We start from the raw sequence: 17,305 nt of genomic DNA on the forward strand, positions 1-17,305 counted from the left end.
GATGTTGCAACAAGATACAAAGATGCTGAACCGTTGACAGAGAAAAGTGCTATAGCTACAGCTGTTGCCCTGCAAGAAATTTACAGACGTGGACCACTAAAGTATCCCAGAATGATTCAGTGCGATGATGGTAAGGAGTTTAAAGGAGCTGTCAACCAGCTTCTGTTAAAACATCATGTTACAGTGAAGAGAGGTATTCCAGGAAACCACAGGTCACAGGCTATTGTTGAGAGCTTTAACAAACAGTTGGCAGAAAAACTGTTTTCATATCAGTACCATCAGGAATTTTTGGACACAGAAAGTAAATTGCGTAACACTGAATGGGTCAAAAGATTACCATCAGTACTTAGAGCAATGAATCTGGAGGTATTTAAAGCTACAGGGTTAAGACCAGTTGATGCAATCAAACAGAAAACAATACCTGTTGCTCCAAAGTCAACAACACCAGTGGCATTACTACCTTTCAATCAGAAAGTCAGATATTTATATGCACCCGGTGAAGCTGAGGGTGACAGCAGGAAGCGTGCAACGGATCCAATCTGGAGTATTGACATTCATGAAATCAAGAGAGTAGTAGAGACAAATCCACCTATATATTACTTGAGAGAGCCAGCACCGCAAAGAGCCTTTGTAAAAGAGGAATTACAATTAGTTCCACGTGGTACAAATGTTAAATGATTTTGTATTTCAGATTTTATAGTGTTAACAAAAATGGAAGCAACTTCATTTTTTTAATTTATATTTTTATTTTGAGTTATAAAATCAAACTCACAGCGATGGAAGACTCTGTATTAGAATCTTTATCGACAGTATTTGACACCGTTGAATTACAAGTAACAGATCCTCAAAATGTGCAGTCCAGTGTGCAAGACGCCATTGAACAAATTCCAAACAATTTGTTGATTGAACCTCCAGTAAAAGTGCAGATAGTCAGTTTAATAAAATACAAAACAGTCAGTGATGAGGTGCTAGAAGTTCATGTTTCAACCAGACAACTAGCACTTAATTCTATGGCAGAATTGAATGGAAACTGGGCAGATGAAATGATGAAACGGTTTGAGCAAGCTGCAGAGGATGCAAAGATGAAAGGATCCGGATGGTCAGAAGGTGAAATTCTAAAAATAGAATTGAAGCTAAGTAAATTTGCCCCCATCAGAGGTAGAAGTTACATACCTTTACCTCCTGCTCTTGTCAAAAAACGTGCTGTGCTGAACATAAAGAATGATGATGACAAATGTTTTATGTGGTGTGTTCTGGCAAGACTGTACAGTGTAAAGAAAAATGCAGAAAGAGTGTCTAACTATCATGCATACAGAAATAAACTAAACTTTACTGGTATTGAATTTCCTGTCAGCATTACAAGCATTGACAAATTTGAACAGCAAAACAAACCCATCACCGTAAATGTTTACACGTGGGATGAGGAAGATGAACTGAAACCAGTCAGAATATCAAAGAACTCACCAACGATTGGTGATTGTGATACTAACCATGTTGACATGTTACTAATGACTGATGGTGTAAAATATCATTACACTTTGATTCGTACAATGAGTAGACTGATGGCGAGCACAAGCAATCACAATAGTAAACAAGACTTTTGTAGGCGATGTCTCTTGCGTATTCCATAAATTCATGCAGCACTTATACACAAGCAACATTGTAAGAGCGTTGATGATGCGGTTGTGAAGTTAACAACACCACCGCCAGACAGCAAAGTGTATTTTAAGAATGTATGCAAACTACAGAAAAGTCCTTATGTTGTTTATGCTGACTTTGAATCTATCATTGTGCCATATGAAGGACCTTTACCAAAAGACCTACCTAAAACAGTAACTCTAAGTAATCATCAAGTCTGTTCATATGCATTTATTGTTGTTAGTTCAGATGGTAAACATTCTAAACCGCAATTGTACAGAGGACCTAATGCAGCAAAGAACTTCTTACAGCAAATGAACCAAGTGCGAAATGACTGCTCCAAACAACTGAATCTTTCAGACATTGTTATGAAACCTGAAGACCAAGAACAGTTTAACTCTACCACACAGTGTTGGATATGCGAACAAAGTCTAACACCAAACACAGACAATCCAATAGTAAGAGATCATGATCATGTAAGTGGGCAGTTCCGAGGAGCAGCACACAGCAAATGTAATCTACAATTAAAGTTTGATCCTAAGACTTGGAAGCTTCCAATCTTCTTCCATAACTTGCGCGGTTATGATTCACATCTGATCATGCAGGCAGTAACTGATGAATACAAAGCAAGATGCATTGCGCAGTCTTCAGAAAAGTACATGGCCTTTACTCTGAATAGTTTATACTTCTACGATTCTGCTCAACATCTGATGGGAACACTTGAGTCTTTATCTTCATCACTAACTGCTTTCCCAATCACATGTAAGTACTTTGACAGTGACTTAGTTAGAAAGGGAGTCTATCCATATGAATACATGGATTCGTGGGAGAGGTTTGATGAAGATGAGTTACCACCAAAGGATGCTTACTTCTCACGGCTGAAGGGTAAAGGTATAAGTGACGAAGACTATGAACACGCTAAGACTGCATGGAATAAATTAGGATGTAATACAATGGGTGATTATCATGATCAATATTTGTTGGCTGATGTTTGTTTACTTGCAGATATATTTGAGAATTACAGAAGAACATGTATGAAGCACTACAATCTAGATCCTTCACATTACATATCTGCACCAGGCATGAGCTGGGATGCATTTCTTAGATTTACAGGAGTAAAGATTGACTTGCTATCAGATCTACCTACACTTCAGATGATTGAAAATGGACTACGTGGAGGAATCAGTATGGCTTCACACAATTACTGCAAAGCCAACAACAAATACTTGGACGACTTTGATCCTATGAAACCTTCTAATTACATCATGTATCTAGATGCAAACAATTTGTATGGTTGGGCAATGTGTCAGACGCTTCCACTTCGGAACTTTAAGATCTATTCAGGACCATTTTCACAATGTGTTGTGCTGACAATATTAAAAGCAGGCCCAGACAGTCGAAAGGGATGGATACTGGAAGTTGACTTAGACTATCCACTATCACTTCATGATCTACATAATGATTATCCTTTAGCGGCTGAGAGGTTAAAAGTAAACCCAAGAGAACCTCCAAAGCTGGTGCCCAATCTGTTTCACAAAAAGAAGTATGTGTGTCACTACAGACTGTTACAGTTTTACATTAGACATGGATTAATTTTGAAGGCTGTTCATCGTATAATTTTATTTGATCAAGAACAGTTTATGAAACCTTACATCATGAAAAACACAGAACTGAGAACCAAAGCCGCTGATGCATCAGAGAAAGACTTTTTTAAACTGATGAACAACAGTTGCTTTGGTAAGACAATGGAAAACCCACACAAGAGAAAGGATGTTAGACTTGTTACAAGAGAAAATGAGGCCATCAAGCTGACATCCAAACCACAGTATCAAGACTTTAAATACTTTCATGAACAGCTGTATGGTATCTTAATGAAAAAACTTGTAGTCAAGCTTGACAAACCAGTATTCATAGGCTTTACTGTGCTAGAGTTGTCAAAACTGTTGATGCTTGAGTTTTTGTATGATTATTTGAAACCAAGATATCCCAAATCGAGAGTACTTTACACAGACACAGATTCATTCTTACTTGACATTCCAGCGGATGACATTTACAAAGATCTAGAAGCTGAAAGTCCTGCAGTAAAAGGAAAAGATTCTTTTTATGACACTTGCGACTACCCTAAAGAATCACCATTGCACTCAAATGTTAACAAGAAGGTTATTGGAAAGATGAAAGATGAAATGAATGGGAAGATAATTAAGGAGTATGTTGGATTGCGTGCAAAGATGTACAGTGTTGCAAGTGAGAAAGGGGTGGTTAAAAAAGCAAAGGGTGTAAGCAAACAGGTTGTAAAGTCGAGCATATCGCATGATAACTACAAGGAAGCACTGTTTCAGAAGCGAGTGTTTCACCATGACAACCCTAAGATCAGTTCCGCGCTTCATCAGATCAACACAACTATTGTAAACAAGAAATCTTTAGATGCTAATGACACAAAGCGCGTTTATTCATCACCAGAATATTCTTATGCAATTGGACACTGGAGAACAAACGCGACTCCAAATAGTCTGAGTGTGTAATAAGAATGTTTGTCAATCGGGAAAACCCGCTATGACAGCTTTGTTTTGACTGCAGCGGGGAAGAGAACGTTGCTTGTGAAAGGGGAGTGTTTGTGAAAGGGGAGAAGGCTTTGTTGAGTTTCAAAGCAGCCACCAAGTACACTTATCAAAAGCTTGAATCAAATAAACAAGTCAATTGAATAAGTTAACACTCGGCGGCCGCCCGAAGGCAGCCTTTGAAGCGAAGCGAAGCGAAGCGAAGCAGGGTGTTGACCTATTTTGGCGCAACTGGCAGTTGCGTGACCTGATTGCAGTGTTAGCTCTAACTCTTTTTTCCTACTCTTGTGATTGCTGTTGATGTATATTTGGAACCATTGACGTCACTTTCTCAGCCCAATCGCGAAGCAGGGTGTTGACCTATTTTGGCGCAACTGGCAGTTGCGTGACCTGATTGCAGTGTTAGCTCTAACTCTTTTTTCCTACTCTTGTGATTGCTGTTGATGTATATTTGGAACCATTGACGTCACTTTCTCAGCCCAATCGCGAAGCAGGGTGTTGACCTATTTTGGCGCAACTGCCAGTTGCGTGACCTGATTGCAGTGTTAGCTCTAACTCTTTTTTCCTACTCTTGTGATTGCTGTTGATGTATATTTGGAACCATTGACGTCACTTTCTCAGCCCAATAAAGCCTGATATCCTCATTCTTTTCAAACATGGTTTTGAGTTCTTTTCTCATGTTGAAGACTTCATAAAAAGACATCCCAACTGTGCTGAATTTGGCTCTGTATGGAAATAGTAAACGGGCAATCTCCCTCAATCTCCGTGCATACGTAGAAGAAATTTTAACGTTTCTTTCCAACCAGCCATCCCAGGTCTCATTATGAATGCCTTGTTCTGCTTCATAAAACTTAAATGCGATTTCTAGAACCATTCCATATTGCAAATTGAAGCCCATTGAAGTTGCCTCCTGTCTTTGTATGTGTCTATATCCCTCAACTAACTTTTCAATGGCACTTGCTGATGATGTGATATCTTCCGGATTAAAAAAGAACACTTCCTTCCTAACTTTCATGCTTACATCAACAATTTTTGACTTTAAATATTCGTGGAGTTCATTGAACGTCATTGTTGTTTTGGTTTTCTTTGGTTTTCCTCCATACAAATCTGAAAGTTTCCGTTTTGGGCGTGAAGGAAATTTAGGTAGTTTTCCACTCTGAGATGGCCCTTCATTTTTCATTTGCGATAATACTTCAACAAAATTGTTGAGGTAACTGAGGTGCTCTTCAATAGTTAAAAACTGCTCAGAATTCCATTCACTCAATGATTCCGGTATATCCATAGTTGGTGAATGTAAAATTAAAGTTGATGACTGTGTTGAAAAATCTAATAGATTTTGATGAGCAACTTGTGATTCAAGAATTTCTCTCTCTAATTCTTCAGAAATGCTATCTTGAGACATAAATATTTAGCAAATATAGTGACAGTAAAAACACTTCTCTCACAGAAAACACAACTGCACGGCAGGCGAGTCCGGAATGAAATGGCAAAATCACTAGGCTATGTTACTATCAACAGACAGTGGTGGGCGGAAGTGACGTAACTGTTGCTATCGCATAATTTAATCTTGTCTTGCCATTGGAGGAATATAGAGCAGGCCTGGCCTGGATCAAAACACACGCTGGCTGGTTTCCTTCCCAGATCAATACGGTAGTGTTGGGCTTGGCTACGAAGGGCAGATTGGATTAATATTTCAATGGAAACTAAATTTAGCGTTGTATGAGAGAAAGGGAGAATGTACGTTCTGGGTTACTGATTCCGACAGACCCGGCATTGGTTCAAAACAACCTTACTTTACTGTATTTTTTTTGTATGGATTTATGCAGTATTTTTCTGATTTTGTCGCATGTTTCATTTTAGTAAAAGTTTAGTCCAGAAGCCTATTTTGCGTTAATATTTAGGGTCTGTCGGAATCGGTGAGCCAGAACGTACATTCCCCCTTTCTCTATTGTATTGTATTGTATGCAATTGCATTGCATTGCATTGCATTGCATTGCATCGCATCGTATCGTATCGTATCGTATCGTATCATATTGTATCGTATTGTATCATTTCGTATCGTATCGTCTTGTATTGTGTTGTATTGTATTGTATTGTATTGTATGGCAATGTATCATATGGCACAACATTTCGTCATAATGATTTCATCCGGTTTTGTCTTATTCTTTTAGTGTTTAAGTCGTGTGTTTTTTTCATACGGCATTGCATTGCATTCTACTATACTGTGCCGTCTTTCTGTTCCTCTTCAGCTGTTCGAGGGTAACGTAGATTCCTACACTGTAAAGCATTCTTACCTGGATCGACCAATCATCGCACGCTACATCAAATTCCACACTGTCCATTGGCACAGACATCCATCAATGAGAGTGGAGATCCTGGGATGCCAATGTGAGTACAGCCAATCAGATAGCTTTCCTTTTTGTTTGAAAACTGAAGTGGGCCATGACCCGTTGTGTGCGTGTGCGCGTGAGTGTATTGTGGTGGTGTGTGTGTGTGTGTGTGTGTGTGTGTGTGTGTATGTGTGTGTGTGTGTGTGTGTGTGTGTGGGTGGGTTTGTTGGTGTGTTTGTGTGTATGTGTGTGTGAGGGTGGGGGGTATGTGTGCGTGCGTTGTACAATTTCGTGCGTGCATGCGTACGTGTGTGTGTGTGCGTACGTGCATTTGTTGTGTGTGTGTGTGTGTGTGTGTGTGTGTGTGTGTGCGTGCGAGCGTGCCTGGCTGTCTGTCTATCTTTCTGTCTGTCTGCCTTCGATTTTGCGTCTCCCTGTTTTCCACTCACACGTTTTCCTCCTCCATAAAACAACCCCAGACCTTTTACATACGGTTTTCTTTCCGTCCAAATCTTCGCTCTCTTCTATGGTCGCTCATTTACCTCGACCACAGTCGTCTTTCTAAGATTGTCAGAATAATGTTAAAACCAATACTGCTTGCTTTGCTAGCTGTAATTGATACGGTCAAATCGGTTCGTGATTGACTCAAAGCGTAGTGTGATGGCCCAATACTACCAAGCAGTATCGTTCAAAGTTCTACTTATATTAAAACGGCTCAAAGCTTGTTTTGATGGTCCAATAGTATCAGGCAGTATCATCTCGCCCAAAACCAGCATTACTGACTGATATTCAAAACGCTCCAAGCATTTTCTGATGGTCAAATATGACACAGTAATATTCTGCCTGCTGAAAACAGCATTACCTGTTCATTGAAATGGGAGGGACCGTGACTTGGGCTACCTCGCCAGAACAGGTGTGGCCGTCACACATATCACGCGTTGAATGCAGATGTCACTTTGACGTCAGACAGGTATGCAGACTATAAACGTCAGTGTAGGAGTGTATAGCTCTGAGCACAGCAACAGACTGTAGGGGGAGAGCTTGGTAGATGACACAAACGGGTTCTCTTACAAAAGAGATCTCATGCAGGTGACAACGAGGGCTATGAATGTCCAGGAACAAGATGGGAACTTAGAAATAACTGTCAACTTTTGTTGGTTGAAGAGTATTTTATTCACTTTTCCTCATAATGTACAATCGTTTCTCGCACACACACACAATGTGACCCTCCACCACGGAATGAGTCGCATGTCACCTTTGCATGATTTTCATATTTTTACATTTTCATAAAGAGTTTTTTATGCTCTATCCAGTGGTGAAACCCGTTTTAGAAAAGAGCGAAAACTGTTTGAGTTATAAGCCTGTGACTAAGGTGACCCTCACGCTGTTACCAGACACTCCCCGGACTTATATTAAGCCTAGCGCAGAACCGCGCGAAGTGACATGCGACTCATTTCGTGGTGGAGGGTCACAAATGATCAAACAAGCAAACAGAAACAAGCAAAAAGCCAAAAAGCAAACAATTAAATTAAAAGGCAAAAAAGAAATCAAACTAGCAAGTTAGCTACCTAGCAGATTCAAAGAGAGAAATATTGCACGTTTGTCCTTGTGCGGTAAGCGAAGCAGTAGCCTTGGCGGACTGCAACCACAAAACAAACACAAAGTTAGTTATTGGAACGTTCATTATTGACAAAACAAAAAGTTACATTTACATTTTGTTAATGATTACACGTTCCAATAACCTTCACTACTAGTCTTTTTTTTTTACTCTGAATTTTGGAACGTTAGCAGTCGATCTGTTTTTAGATTTGGACCTTAATCATCAAACAAGAATTGTGGGTTATTAGAACGTTTATTATTGACCAAACAAAACGTTGCATTTACATAGACATTTTCGTCAATAATTAAACGTCCCAAACACCTGCAATTCTTGTTTTGTTATTCTCAATGTTGGAACGTTAACAGTCTATCTGTTTTGTTATTCTGAATGTTGGAACGTTAACAGTCTATCTGTTTTGTTATTCTGAATGTTGGAACGTTAACAGTCTATCTGTTTTGTTATTCTTAATGTTGGAACGTTAACAGTCTATCTGTTTTGTTATTCTGAATGTTGGAACGTTAACAGTCTATCTGTTTTGTTATTCTGAATGTTGGAACGTTAACAGTCTATCTGTTTTGTTATTCTCAATGTTGGAACGTTAACAGTCTGTTTTGTTATTCTGAATGTTGGAACGTTAACAGTCTATCTTGTTTTGTTATTCTCAATGTTGGAACGTTAACAGTCTATCTGTTTTGTTATTCTCAATGTTGGAACGTTAACAGTCTGTTTTGTTATTCTGAATGTTGGAACGTTAACAGTCTATCTTGTTTTGTTATTCTCAATGTTGGAACGTTAACAGTCTATCTGTTTTGTTATTCTCAATGTTGGAACGTTAACAGTCTATCTGTGTTTGGATTCTTGCCTGACCACGCACGGCAACGGGCAATATGGCGGCAAGGTCAAGGGTGTTGGGTGTCAAGAATTAAGCTCCATGATCCATAGACTGTCATACAGCTGGGGTCAACGCTGTGGCTGAAAAGTCAAGCTGAGGTCACCGTCATAGAATGCAAATAATACAGGGAAGCCCCGCTGTTCTCTTAATCTTGTTTATCTATCTATTGTGGAATTCTCGTCACAAAAGGCGAGAGAAGTGAGGTGGGAAGCAGGCTTCTCTATTTTCGAGGATTTGTAGATCTTGTTTCCTTTCTTCTGTCAGCAGACCTTCATTTGTTTCTTTGTTGTCATTCTTGTTTGTGTCTGTGGACTGTTTCTGCGTACCCTCTCCCACAACCTCTCTTAGGCCAAAAAAAAAAATAGGTCTGTTTACGGTAACCCGACCGACCCTAGTTTTTTCGCGCGACCCTAGACTTTTTTTTGGCATTTGGGGAAAAAAAAAAATCTTGGTTTTTTGGCAAAATAACGTACAAATATGGTTTTTTTGAGAAAAAAAAGAAAAAAAACCAAAACAATCCCGACCTACGGACCCTATTTTTTGGGCCTATGTTACCGTAAACAGACCTATTTTTTTTTTTGGCCTTACTTCTTCACTCTGAACTGAAGTGTAAACTTCACTTTTGAACACACTTTCTGTAAGCAGTATGGATTACAGTTTGACATAGAACATATCTCTACTAACAAAAGGTAGTACACGTACATTTCTTTCCCTCAATATATTTTAGCCATTTTTCACATCCCGTCTAGTTGGGGTTTCCTTCTTTTGTATTCCTGCTGAAGAGAGCATCGAAAAAGGAAGGCAATAATTCTGGGCTTTTCTTAGACAGTGTTCATTTCACGAAAGGATACGTATATATATATATTGGTGTCATTATAAAAAGGAAAAGCAACCAAAGTCCGGCTTCAAATATGTATATGTTCAAAAACTATCCCTGACAGGGAAGCTTATTGCAAAAGCTAACCCTATTGGTCCACATAACTGGCATTTGATAGTTTGTTTGGAGATTCATTTTTCTTGATATTTGTTAGCCGTTTTCCCCCAAAAAGGGTTTGCGATTTGAAACTTACGCCGTGACAATGCATTCCTTTCCTGTAGCTTTTTATTTTTTATTTTTTATTTGGTAGCCTGAATCATGTCCTTGTGCCAAACACTCGAAACGTCTTCCTCGTTCTGTACCACACACAATGTACCTAAGTTTAGACATACGACACGAAATGACTTCATTTTCTGCCGAAGTGGTTGTCCTCATTCCACTAAATGTCTGCTTCTGACTGATTGACTGACGAATTAAGCATTGTTATCCCCATTTCTAGTGACTGTATTGGAACATGAGGTGTAAACACGCTAAGAACGTCTGCTTCTTTGACTCCCAAAGCTGTTTTTACGTCTTGAAATGCTTTCGCCGTTTGCACCACAAAGGGTACCTACATTGAGACACATGTATCTTGCGACCGTCCACCCGTTCCCGTCCACCCCGGGTTCCGTCCATAAAACAGGAGCTTGACATGGATTCCAGCAGAGAGAGGTCTTTGTCTGGGCTTCAGAGAGCGTTTGTCAGCCTTCAAGGGTTTGGGGTGGCATAGGGTCGCCCTCTCAGCCTTGAAAAGAAACTTAGTGGATTCCTTTGTGAAGAAAATGTATGATCCGCCTATAGCAGGGCTTGTATGCTTTTTATTGTAGGCGGCGTTAGACTGCGTGTCGTTGTCCGTTTGTGAATGCTTGTCTGGGTTTGTGTGAGTGTATGGCTGTCTGGCTGGACGTCCGTTTGTCTCTCTGTCTGGTCGTTCTTTCGGGCTGTCTGTCTGGTTGATCTTTCGGGCTGTCTGTCTGGTCGTTCTTTCGGGCTGTCTGTCTGGTCGTTCTTTCGGGCTGTCTGGCTGGACGTCCGTTTGTCTCTCTGTCTGGTCGTTCTTTCGGGCTGTCTGTCTGTTTGTTCTTTCGGGCTGTCTGTCTGTTTGTTCTTTCGGGCTGTCTGTCTGGTTGTTCTTTCGGGCTGTCTCTCTGGTTGATCTTTCGGGCTGTCTGTCTGGTTGATCTTTCGGGCTGTCTGTCTGGTTGATCTTTCGGGCTGTCTGTCTGGTTGATCTTTCGGGCTGTCTGTCTGGTCGTTTTTTCGGGCTGTCTGTCTGGTTGTTCTGTCGGTCTGTCTGTCTGGTTGTTCTTTCGGGCTGTCTGTCTGGTTGATCTTTCGGGCTGTCCGTCTGGTTGATCTTTCGGGCTGTCTGTCTGGTTGATCTTTCGGGGTGTCTGTCTGGTTGATCTTTCGGGCTGTCTGTCTGGTTGATCTTTCGGGCTGTCTGTCTGGTTGATCTTTCGGGCTGTCTGTCTGGTTGATCTTTCGGGCTGTCTGTCTGGTTGATCTTTCGGGCTGTCTGTCTGGTCGTTCTTTCGGGCTGTCTGTCTGGTTGTTCTTTCGGGCTGTCTGTCTGGTCGTTCTTTCGGGCTGTCTGTCTGGTCGTTCTTTCGGGCTGTCTGTCTGGTTGATCTTTCGGGCTGTCTGTCTGGTTGTTCTTTCGGGCTGTCTGTCTGGTCGTTCTTTCGGGCTGTCTGTCTGGTTGATCTTTCGGGCTGTCTGTCTAGTCGTTCTTTCGGGCTGTCTGTCTGGTCGTTCTTTCGGGCTGTCTGTCTGGTTGTTCTTTCGGTCTGTCTGGTTGATCTTTCGGGCTGTCTGTCTGGTTGTTCTTTCGGGCTGTCTGTCTGGTCGTTTTTTTGGGCTGTCTGTCTGGTTGTTCTTTCGGGCTGTCTGTCTGGTTGATCTTTCGGGCTGTCTGTCTGGTTGATCTTTCGGGCTGTCTGTCTGGTTGTTCTTTTGGGCTGTCTGTCTGGTTGTTCTTTTGGGCTGTCTGTCTGGTTGTTCTTTCGGGCTGTCTGTCTGGTTGATCTTTCGGGCTGTCTGTCTGGTTGATCTTCCGGGCTGTCTGTCTGGTCGTTCTTTCGGGCTGTCCGTCTGACAATGTTTATCTTTCTTTACGGTTAGCTGGCTAGCGTATAGCTATATGTGTCGGTTTTAAGTCGTTCGCACAGAGCTAGGCTTCGTGTTTGACCATATCCGGGTGTTATTTGCAAAACACATTGGGAATGAAACTTACAGAAACGTTTGCCCCCAGCCCCGGCCGCCTCATTGTACATTTCGACAATACATATCCAAACGTTCTCATCATAGAAACACCGAGTTATACCCACTTACATTCAGAAAGGTTTAATATTCTTGGTGTCTATCATTGTGAAGTGTTACAAAACGATTAGTACGTGTTGTACACATGACTTATTTTTTTCAAAGGAAAATAAGTACTGCCAACACTTTTGAAATCTCTTCAGAAAAAAAGTCTAGCGCCAGCATTGCAACCGTCTTTTCTCCACGCTCAGGTCAAAATGTAAACACTCAACGGCCGTCTTCCTTTACATCTGTCTGCCAAGTTTACTTTTGTCAAGAAAGCTTTTTGTAGTTGTGGTTTTCGTCTGCGTCTGCTATCGTCTAAACTGAATTGCGCGCTCGATTTCTATAGAGTATGAAAACCGCACAACTCTGAACGCGAATGTCATTTCTACAACTTGTAATACCAAGCAAATCCGGTAAGAAAGGTTTATGGAAATACAGATCTTGTATCCCCTTTTTGGCTCGTGTCTCGCTTTCAAAAACGTGCGACAATTTGTCAGTTTGGCGAATATATTTTCGTCGTTGCGCCTTACGTATACAGCGGAGATGTTTTGGAGGTATTAATCTTTGAAATGTTTATTGTCGCTCCCGCGCATTTAACCCGAGGCGAAAACACACCTCCTCGTTTGAAGAGTATTTTCTTGACGCTCTCGGGGAGATTTGTTCCGCGGAACGCTTACCTTGTAAACACGTTGTTTGCGGGAACTGAAAGGGAGATGGAAAACACACACACACAAATAAAAAATAAATGTCACAAGCTTTTTGTCGAATAAATTTCGTCTTGAACTTCTATACTCTGTTACTTAATCTGTGTATACACGCACTTCTCGAGAAGCCAACCTACTGAGCTGCTTACTCTAATGGACAGATTCTTACGATACGTTATAAGTATTTTTTTCTTTTCTTTTCTTAAACAATTTGCAAGGAAGGGCGCGCGGGCTTACGAACAGAATTCCACAAACAAAATGGAGAAAAGGGAGCTCTCTTGAAGAAGCTATTGGAATGTAATGTAAAACTATGCATAACACGTGGATGTGTAGTAAGGCACGAAAACATTGACAGATTGTGTAAGGAACGCATTTTCCATGACAAGTACAGAATCAAACAAGTCGCGTAAGGCAAAATTACTACATTTAGTCAAGCTGTGGAACTCACAGAATGAAACTGAACGCACTGCATTTTTTCACAATGACCGTAGTCCGCCGCTTGTGCAAAACGGAGTGAAACTGACGAGCCTGTTCAGCGCGGTAGTGGTTTCGCTGTGCTGCATAGCACGCTTTTCTGTACCTCTCTTCGGTTTAACTTTCTGAGCGTGTTTTTAATCCAAACATATCATATCTATATGTTTTTGGAATCAGGAACCGACAAGGAATAAGATGAAAGTGTTTTTAAATCGATTTCGGAAATTTAATTTTGATCATAATTTTTATATTTTTAATTTTCAGGGCTTGTTTTTAATCCAAATATCACATATTTGTATGTTTTTGGAATCAGGAAATGATGTAGAATAAGATGAACGTACGTAAATTTGGATCGTTTTATATATAAAAAAATTATTACAATTTTCAGATTTTTATTGTCCAAAGTCATTAATTAATTGTTAAACCACCAAGCTGAAATGCAATACCGAAGTCTGGCCTTCGTCGAAGATTGCTTTACAAAAATGTCAATCAATTTGATTGAAAAATGAGGGTGTGACAGTGCCGCCTCAACTTTTACAAAAAGCCGGATATGACGTCATCAAAAGTATTTTATCGAAAAAATGAAAAACACTTCCGGGGATATCATTCCCAGGAACTCTCATGTCAAATTTCATAAAGATCGGTCCAGTAGTTTGGTCTGAATCGCTCTACACAGACACACACACGCACAGACAGACACACACACACACACATACACCACAACCCTCGTCTCGATTCCCCCTCTATGTTAAAACATTTAGTCAAAACTTGACTAAATGTAAAAACAAGAAAGGTAGGTTGTTGGAACGTTTGTTATTGACAAAACAATACATTCACAAAATATATCGACCCAACGGGTGTTTTTTTTAGTACAATTACGCGCTACTTTGTATTTAAGTTGTTAAAGATGGGGCATGGTAGCTCGGTTGGCAAAGCACTGGACTTGTGATCCTTGGCTCACGGGTTCAAATCCAGGCCGGGACGTACGCAGAAATAAATGTTGTGTAGACTCAGATACGGTATCCATGTCCCATACCCGTGTCGCCACATTGGCACGTAGAATTACTTCAATCAGACGTGCATGAGGCGGATTGCACCTAAACTGGCACACACCAAAGAAGCGTCACTCTTGTTGCAGCAAGCTTTCCACCGGAAGGAACCGACCCGAATTCCCCACTAATGGGATAATAAGGTATTTCAAATGAAAATGAAATGAAAGCTCCCGTTCTTTGTTGGAATTCTAAGGCAAACAAAATAAAATAGTCTGTTTACGGTATCCCGACCGACCCTATTTTTTCGCGCGACCCTAGACTTTTTTTTGGAATTTGGGAAAAATAATAATAAAAAATAAAAAATAAATAAATAAATAAATAAAAAAGTCTTTGTTTTTTGGCAAAATAACTTAAAAATACGGTTTTTTGAAAAAATAAAAAATTCCCGACCTACCGACCCTATTTTTTGTTTGCCTATGTTACCGTAAACAGACTTTTTTTGTGTGCCTAATCAGCTGCATGAAACATTACTCTTCATGGCAGATTCACATTGAACAGTTTTACTGCGGTTTAAAAAAGCGAATAGGAACCTTTACTTTGGTGTACAGCATACATCCACGCACACGCCCCCGCCCTTTACACACACACAGACACACACACACACACACACACACACACACGCAAAAGGAAACACATGTACTCGAAGACCACAAAATGCACTTCTGCGTTCACACTGATAAAATCCACGTTTAGAACAATATCAACAATACCAACACTATCAACACTGACGGTAGCGACAGCAAAACGCCGTCGCGAAAGCGATATTTTCGCTGGTAAATAAGTGGAAGAATATATCCGTAGCCCACGCTAGACTTCAAAAGTAGGACTTTATTCTTTTATTTTTCCCCTTCAAGCCTCGCCACTGTCGAATAATAACTAGTCAAGTGATACCGCGCGGTAAAGCTTTTTTAATCTCTTGGTCCATGAAAATTAATAGCTCGGGTGGTAAGGTTTGAAAAAAGGGAGTATGTCGGGCTATGTGTACCCCCGCCTATCAAAAAACCATAAAGGTATTCGCTCCATTTGCCTGTGACTGACATCTAGAACCCAATATCATGGCGAGTTGTTTTGATAGAAAGCAATATGGTCATTGTCTTGTGACATACATCTCAAGTAGGACGGCTTTTTTTCGTGGGAAAGACGTTGACTGATGTGCGATTAAGTAGAACTTACCTGATTGCTCTACCGCGCGTGCGTTTACTTACTCTGAACAGTCTCCCTTTGAAGTCTGGAGGTAAATGTGTGTGCTATGCTCTTCCCTCCCCCACCACCTTAAACACTCACCCTCTCCCCCTCCCTTTCCTGCCCTCTCCCTCCCCCCCCCCCTCTCTCTCTCTCCCCCCCCCCTCTCTCTCTCTCTCTCTCTCTCTCTCTCTCTCTCTCTCTCTCTCTCTCTCTCTCTCTCTCTCTCTCTCTTTCTCTCCCCCCCTCTCTCACTCTGTCATGTCTGTCTGTCTGTGTGTACACGTGTGTCTGTCTGTTTGATATTGTGTGTGTGTGTGTGTGTGCGCGCGCGCGCGTGTGTGTGTGTGCATCTGTGTGTGTGTGTGTGTGTGCGTGTGTGTGTGTTTGTGTGTGTGTGTATGTATGTGTGGGCGCGTCCTTGTGTGCATATGTGTGCGTGTGCGCGCGTGCGCGTGTGTGTGTGCGCGTCCTTGTGAGAATATATGCGCGTGCGTGTTCACGTGCACGTTCTTATGTGCATGTTCGTGCGTACAGGCGTGCGCATGTCTACGTGCGTCAACACATGTCCACCTGTCCGTCTCTCTGCCAGTCTACTTACCTGTGTGCTCACCTGTGTGCTTACCTGTCTGCCTACCTGTTTTTTCAGTGTGCAAGGAAGCGCTGGGCCTCCCTCCTTACGGCAAGATGACCGCCTCCTCCTCCCGAGGTCGGCGCAAGAAGTCGACGTGTCAGCCTGATGATGGCCACATTCTGTCCAGCAAGGCCTGGTGCTCCAAGAACGATACAGGTGAGTGGTCACTGCGATGGTCAACATGGTTTTAGAACGTGTACATAAGCATTTTGCTTGTCAGTTGGTTAAAACAAAATTGTATTCAAAATTCATCGCATGAAACAATTGAAAATATACAACTAGGACACGCACTCAAGCAAATGCGTATTTTACGTGACCAAAAACGTGTGTGTCATTCGAGTTATTTTGCTTGTTATCGTTCTGGATGTTGTTTTGGTGTTTGAAACGATTGTATACAGCGACAAGTAAATAAAACACGCGTAAATGTTCACGTTTTCAAAATTAATGTGGACGGGCAATACTAAAATGGATGGTCGGAGAGTTATATTGTGTCCCTTGCAAACGATGAGGCAATGCAATGCCAAACATCTGTTGGGGATTGGGTCAATTGTTGTTGTTGTTGGTGGTGTTGTTGTTGGTGGTGTTGTTGTTGTTGTTGTTGTCGTTGTTGTTTTGTGTGTGTGTGTGCTTGTTTGTTCTTCCTTTTGTGTTTGCTTGATCGTTGGCTCGTTTTTGTTTTAGTTTTTCTGGCCATTCGTTTGTTTGATTGGATTGCTTGTTTGTTTATTTGCTCTTTAAGAAGAGATGTTTAAATTTCTTGGTACATTATTAGAGGCGAGGTGTCATTGGGAGATATTGGACTCAACAAATAATGACGTTCATTTAGCCGTTTGTGTTTTTGAAGAAAAAGTTTCTCGTTTTTAACCTGGAGTTTTGGGCTGCGTGTGTGCACGTGCTTAAAACCACAATGCACAGGTTGAAGTTTGTAGAAACAGAAGAGAGAAGTGTATCTGTTACCACGGCAACGCTTTACTCTAGTACCCGCTGAAAGGGAAGAGGCATACTGTCTATGTCGTCTCAGACAGCAACGCGCAAGGCAAGGCTCCACTTCGACTTCAGGCCAAGTGTTTTTCCCTTA

The 17,305-nt window shown here is 41.2% G+C and overlaps 1 protein-coding gene across 3 annotated transcripts in view; it reads left to right on the forward strand.

Moving 5' to 3' along the window:
- The window catches only part of LOC138970642 (lactadherin-like), a 111,543-nt gene that overhangs the window by 48,037 nt on the left and 46,201 nt on the right, over window positions 1-17,305 (forward strand). For all 3 annotated transcript variants that reach the window (XR_011457034.1, XM_070343107.1, XM_070343108.1), the window contains exons 3-4: window positions 6,446-6,584; window positions 16,243-16,383. Coding sequence is in view for 2 of the 3 variants with exons in the window: in XM_070343107.1 (XP_070199208.1) it covers window positions 6,446-6,584; window positions 16,243-16,383 (280 nt within the window). In the remaining variant the exon portion in view is untranslated. The remainder of the gene's footprint in view (window positions 1-6,445; window positions 6,585-16,242; window positions 16,384-17,305) is intronic.

Source organism: Littorina saxatilis, linkage group LG7, assembly GCF_037325665.1.
Source record: "Littorina saxatilis isolate snail1 linkage group LG7, US_GU_Lsax_2.0, whole genome shotgun sequence".
NCBI lineage: Eukaryota > Metazoa > Mollusca > Gastropoda > Littorinimorpha > Littorinidae > Littorina > Littorina saxatilis.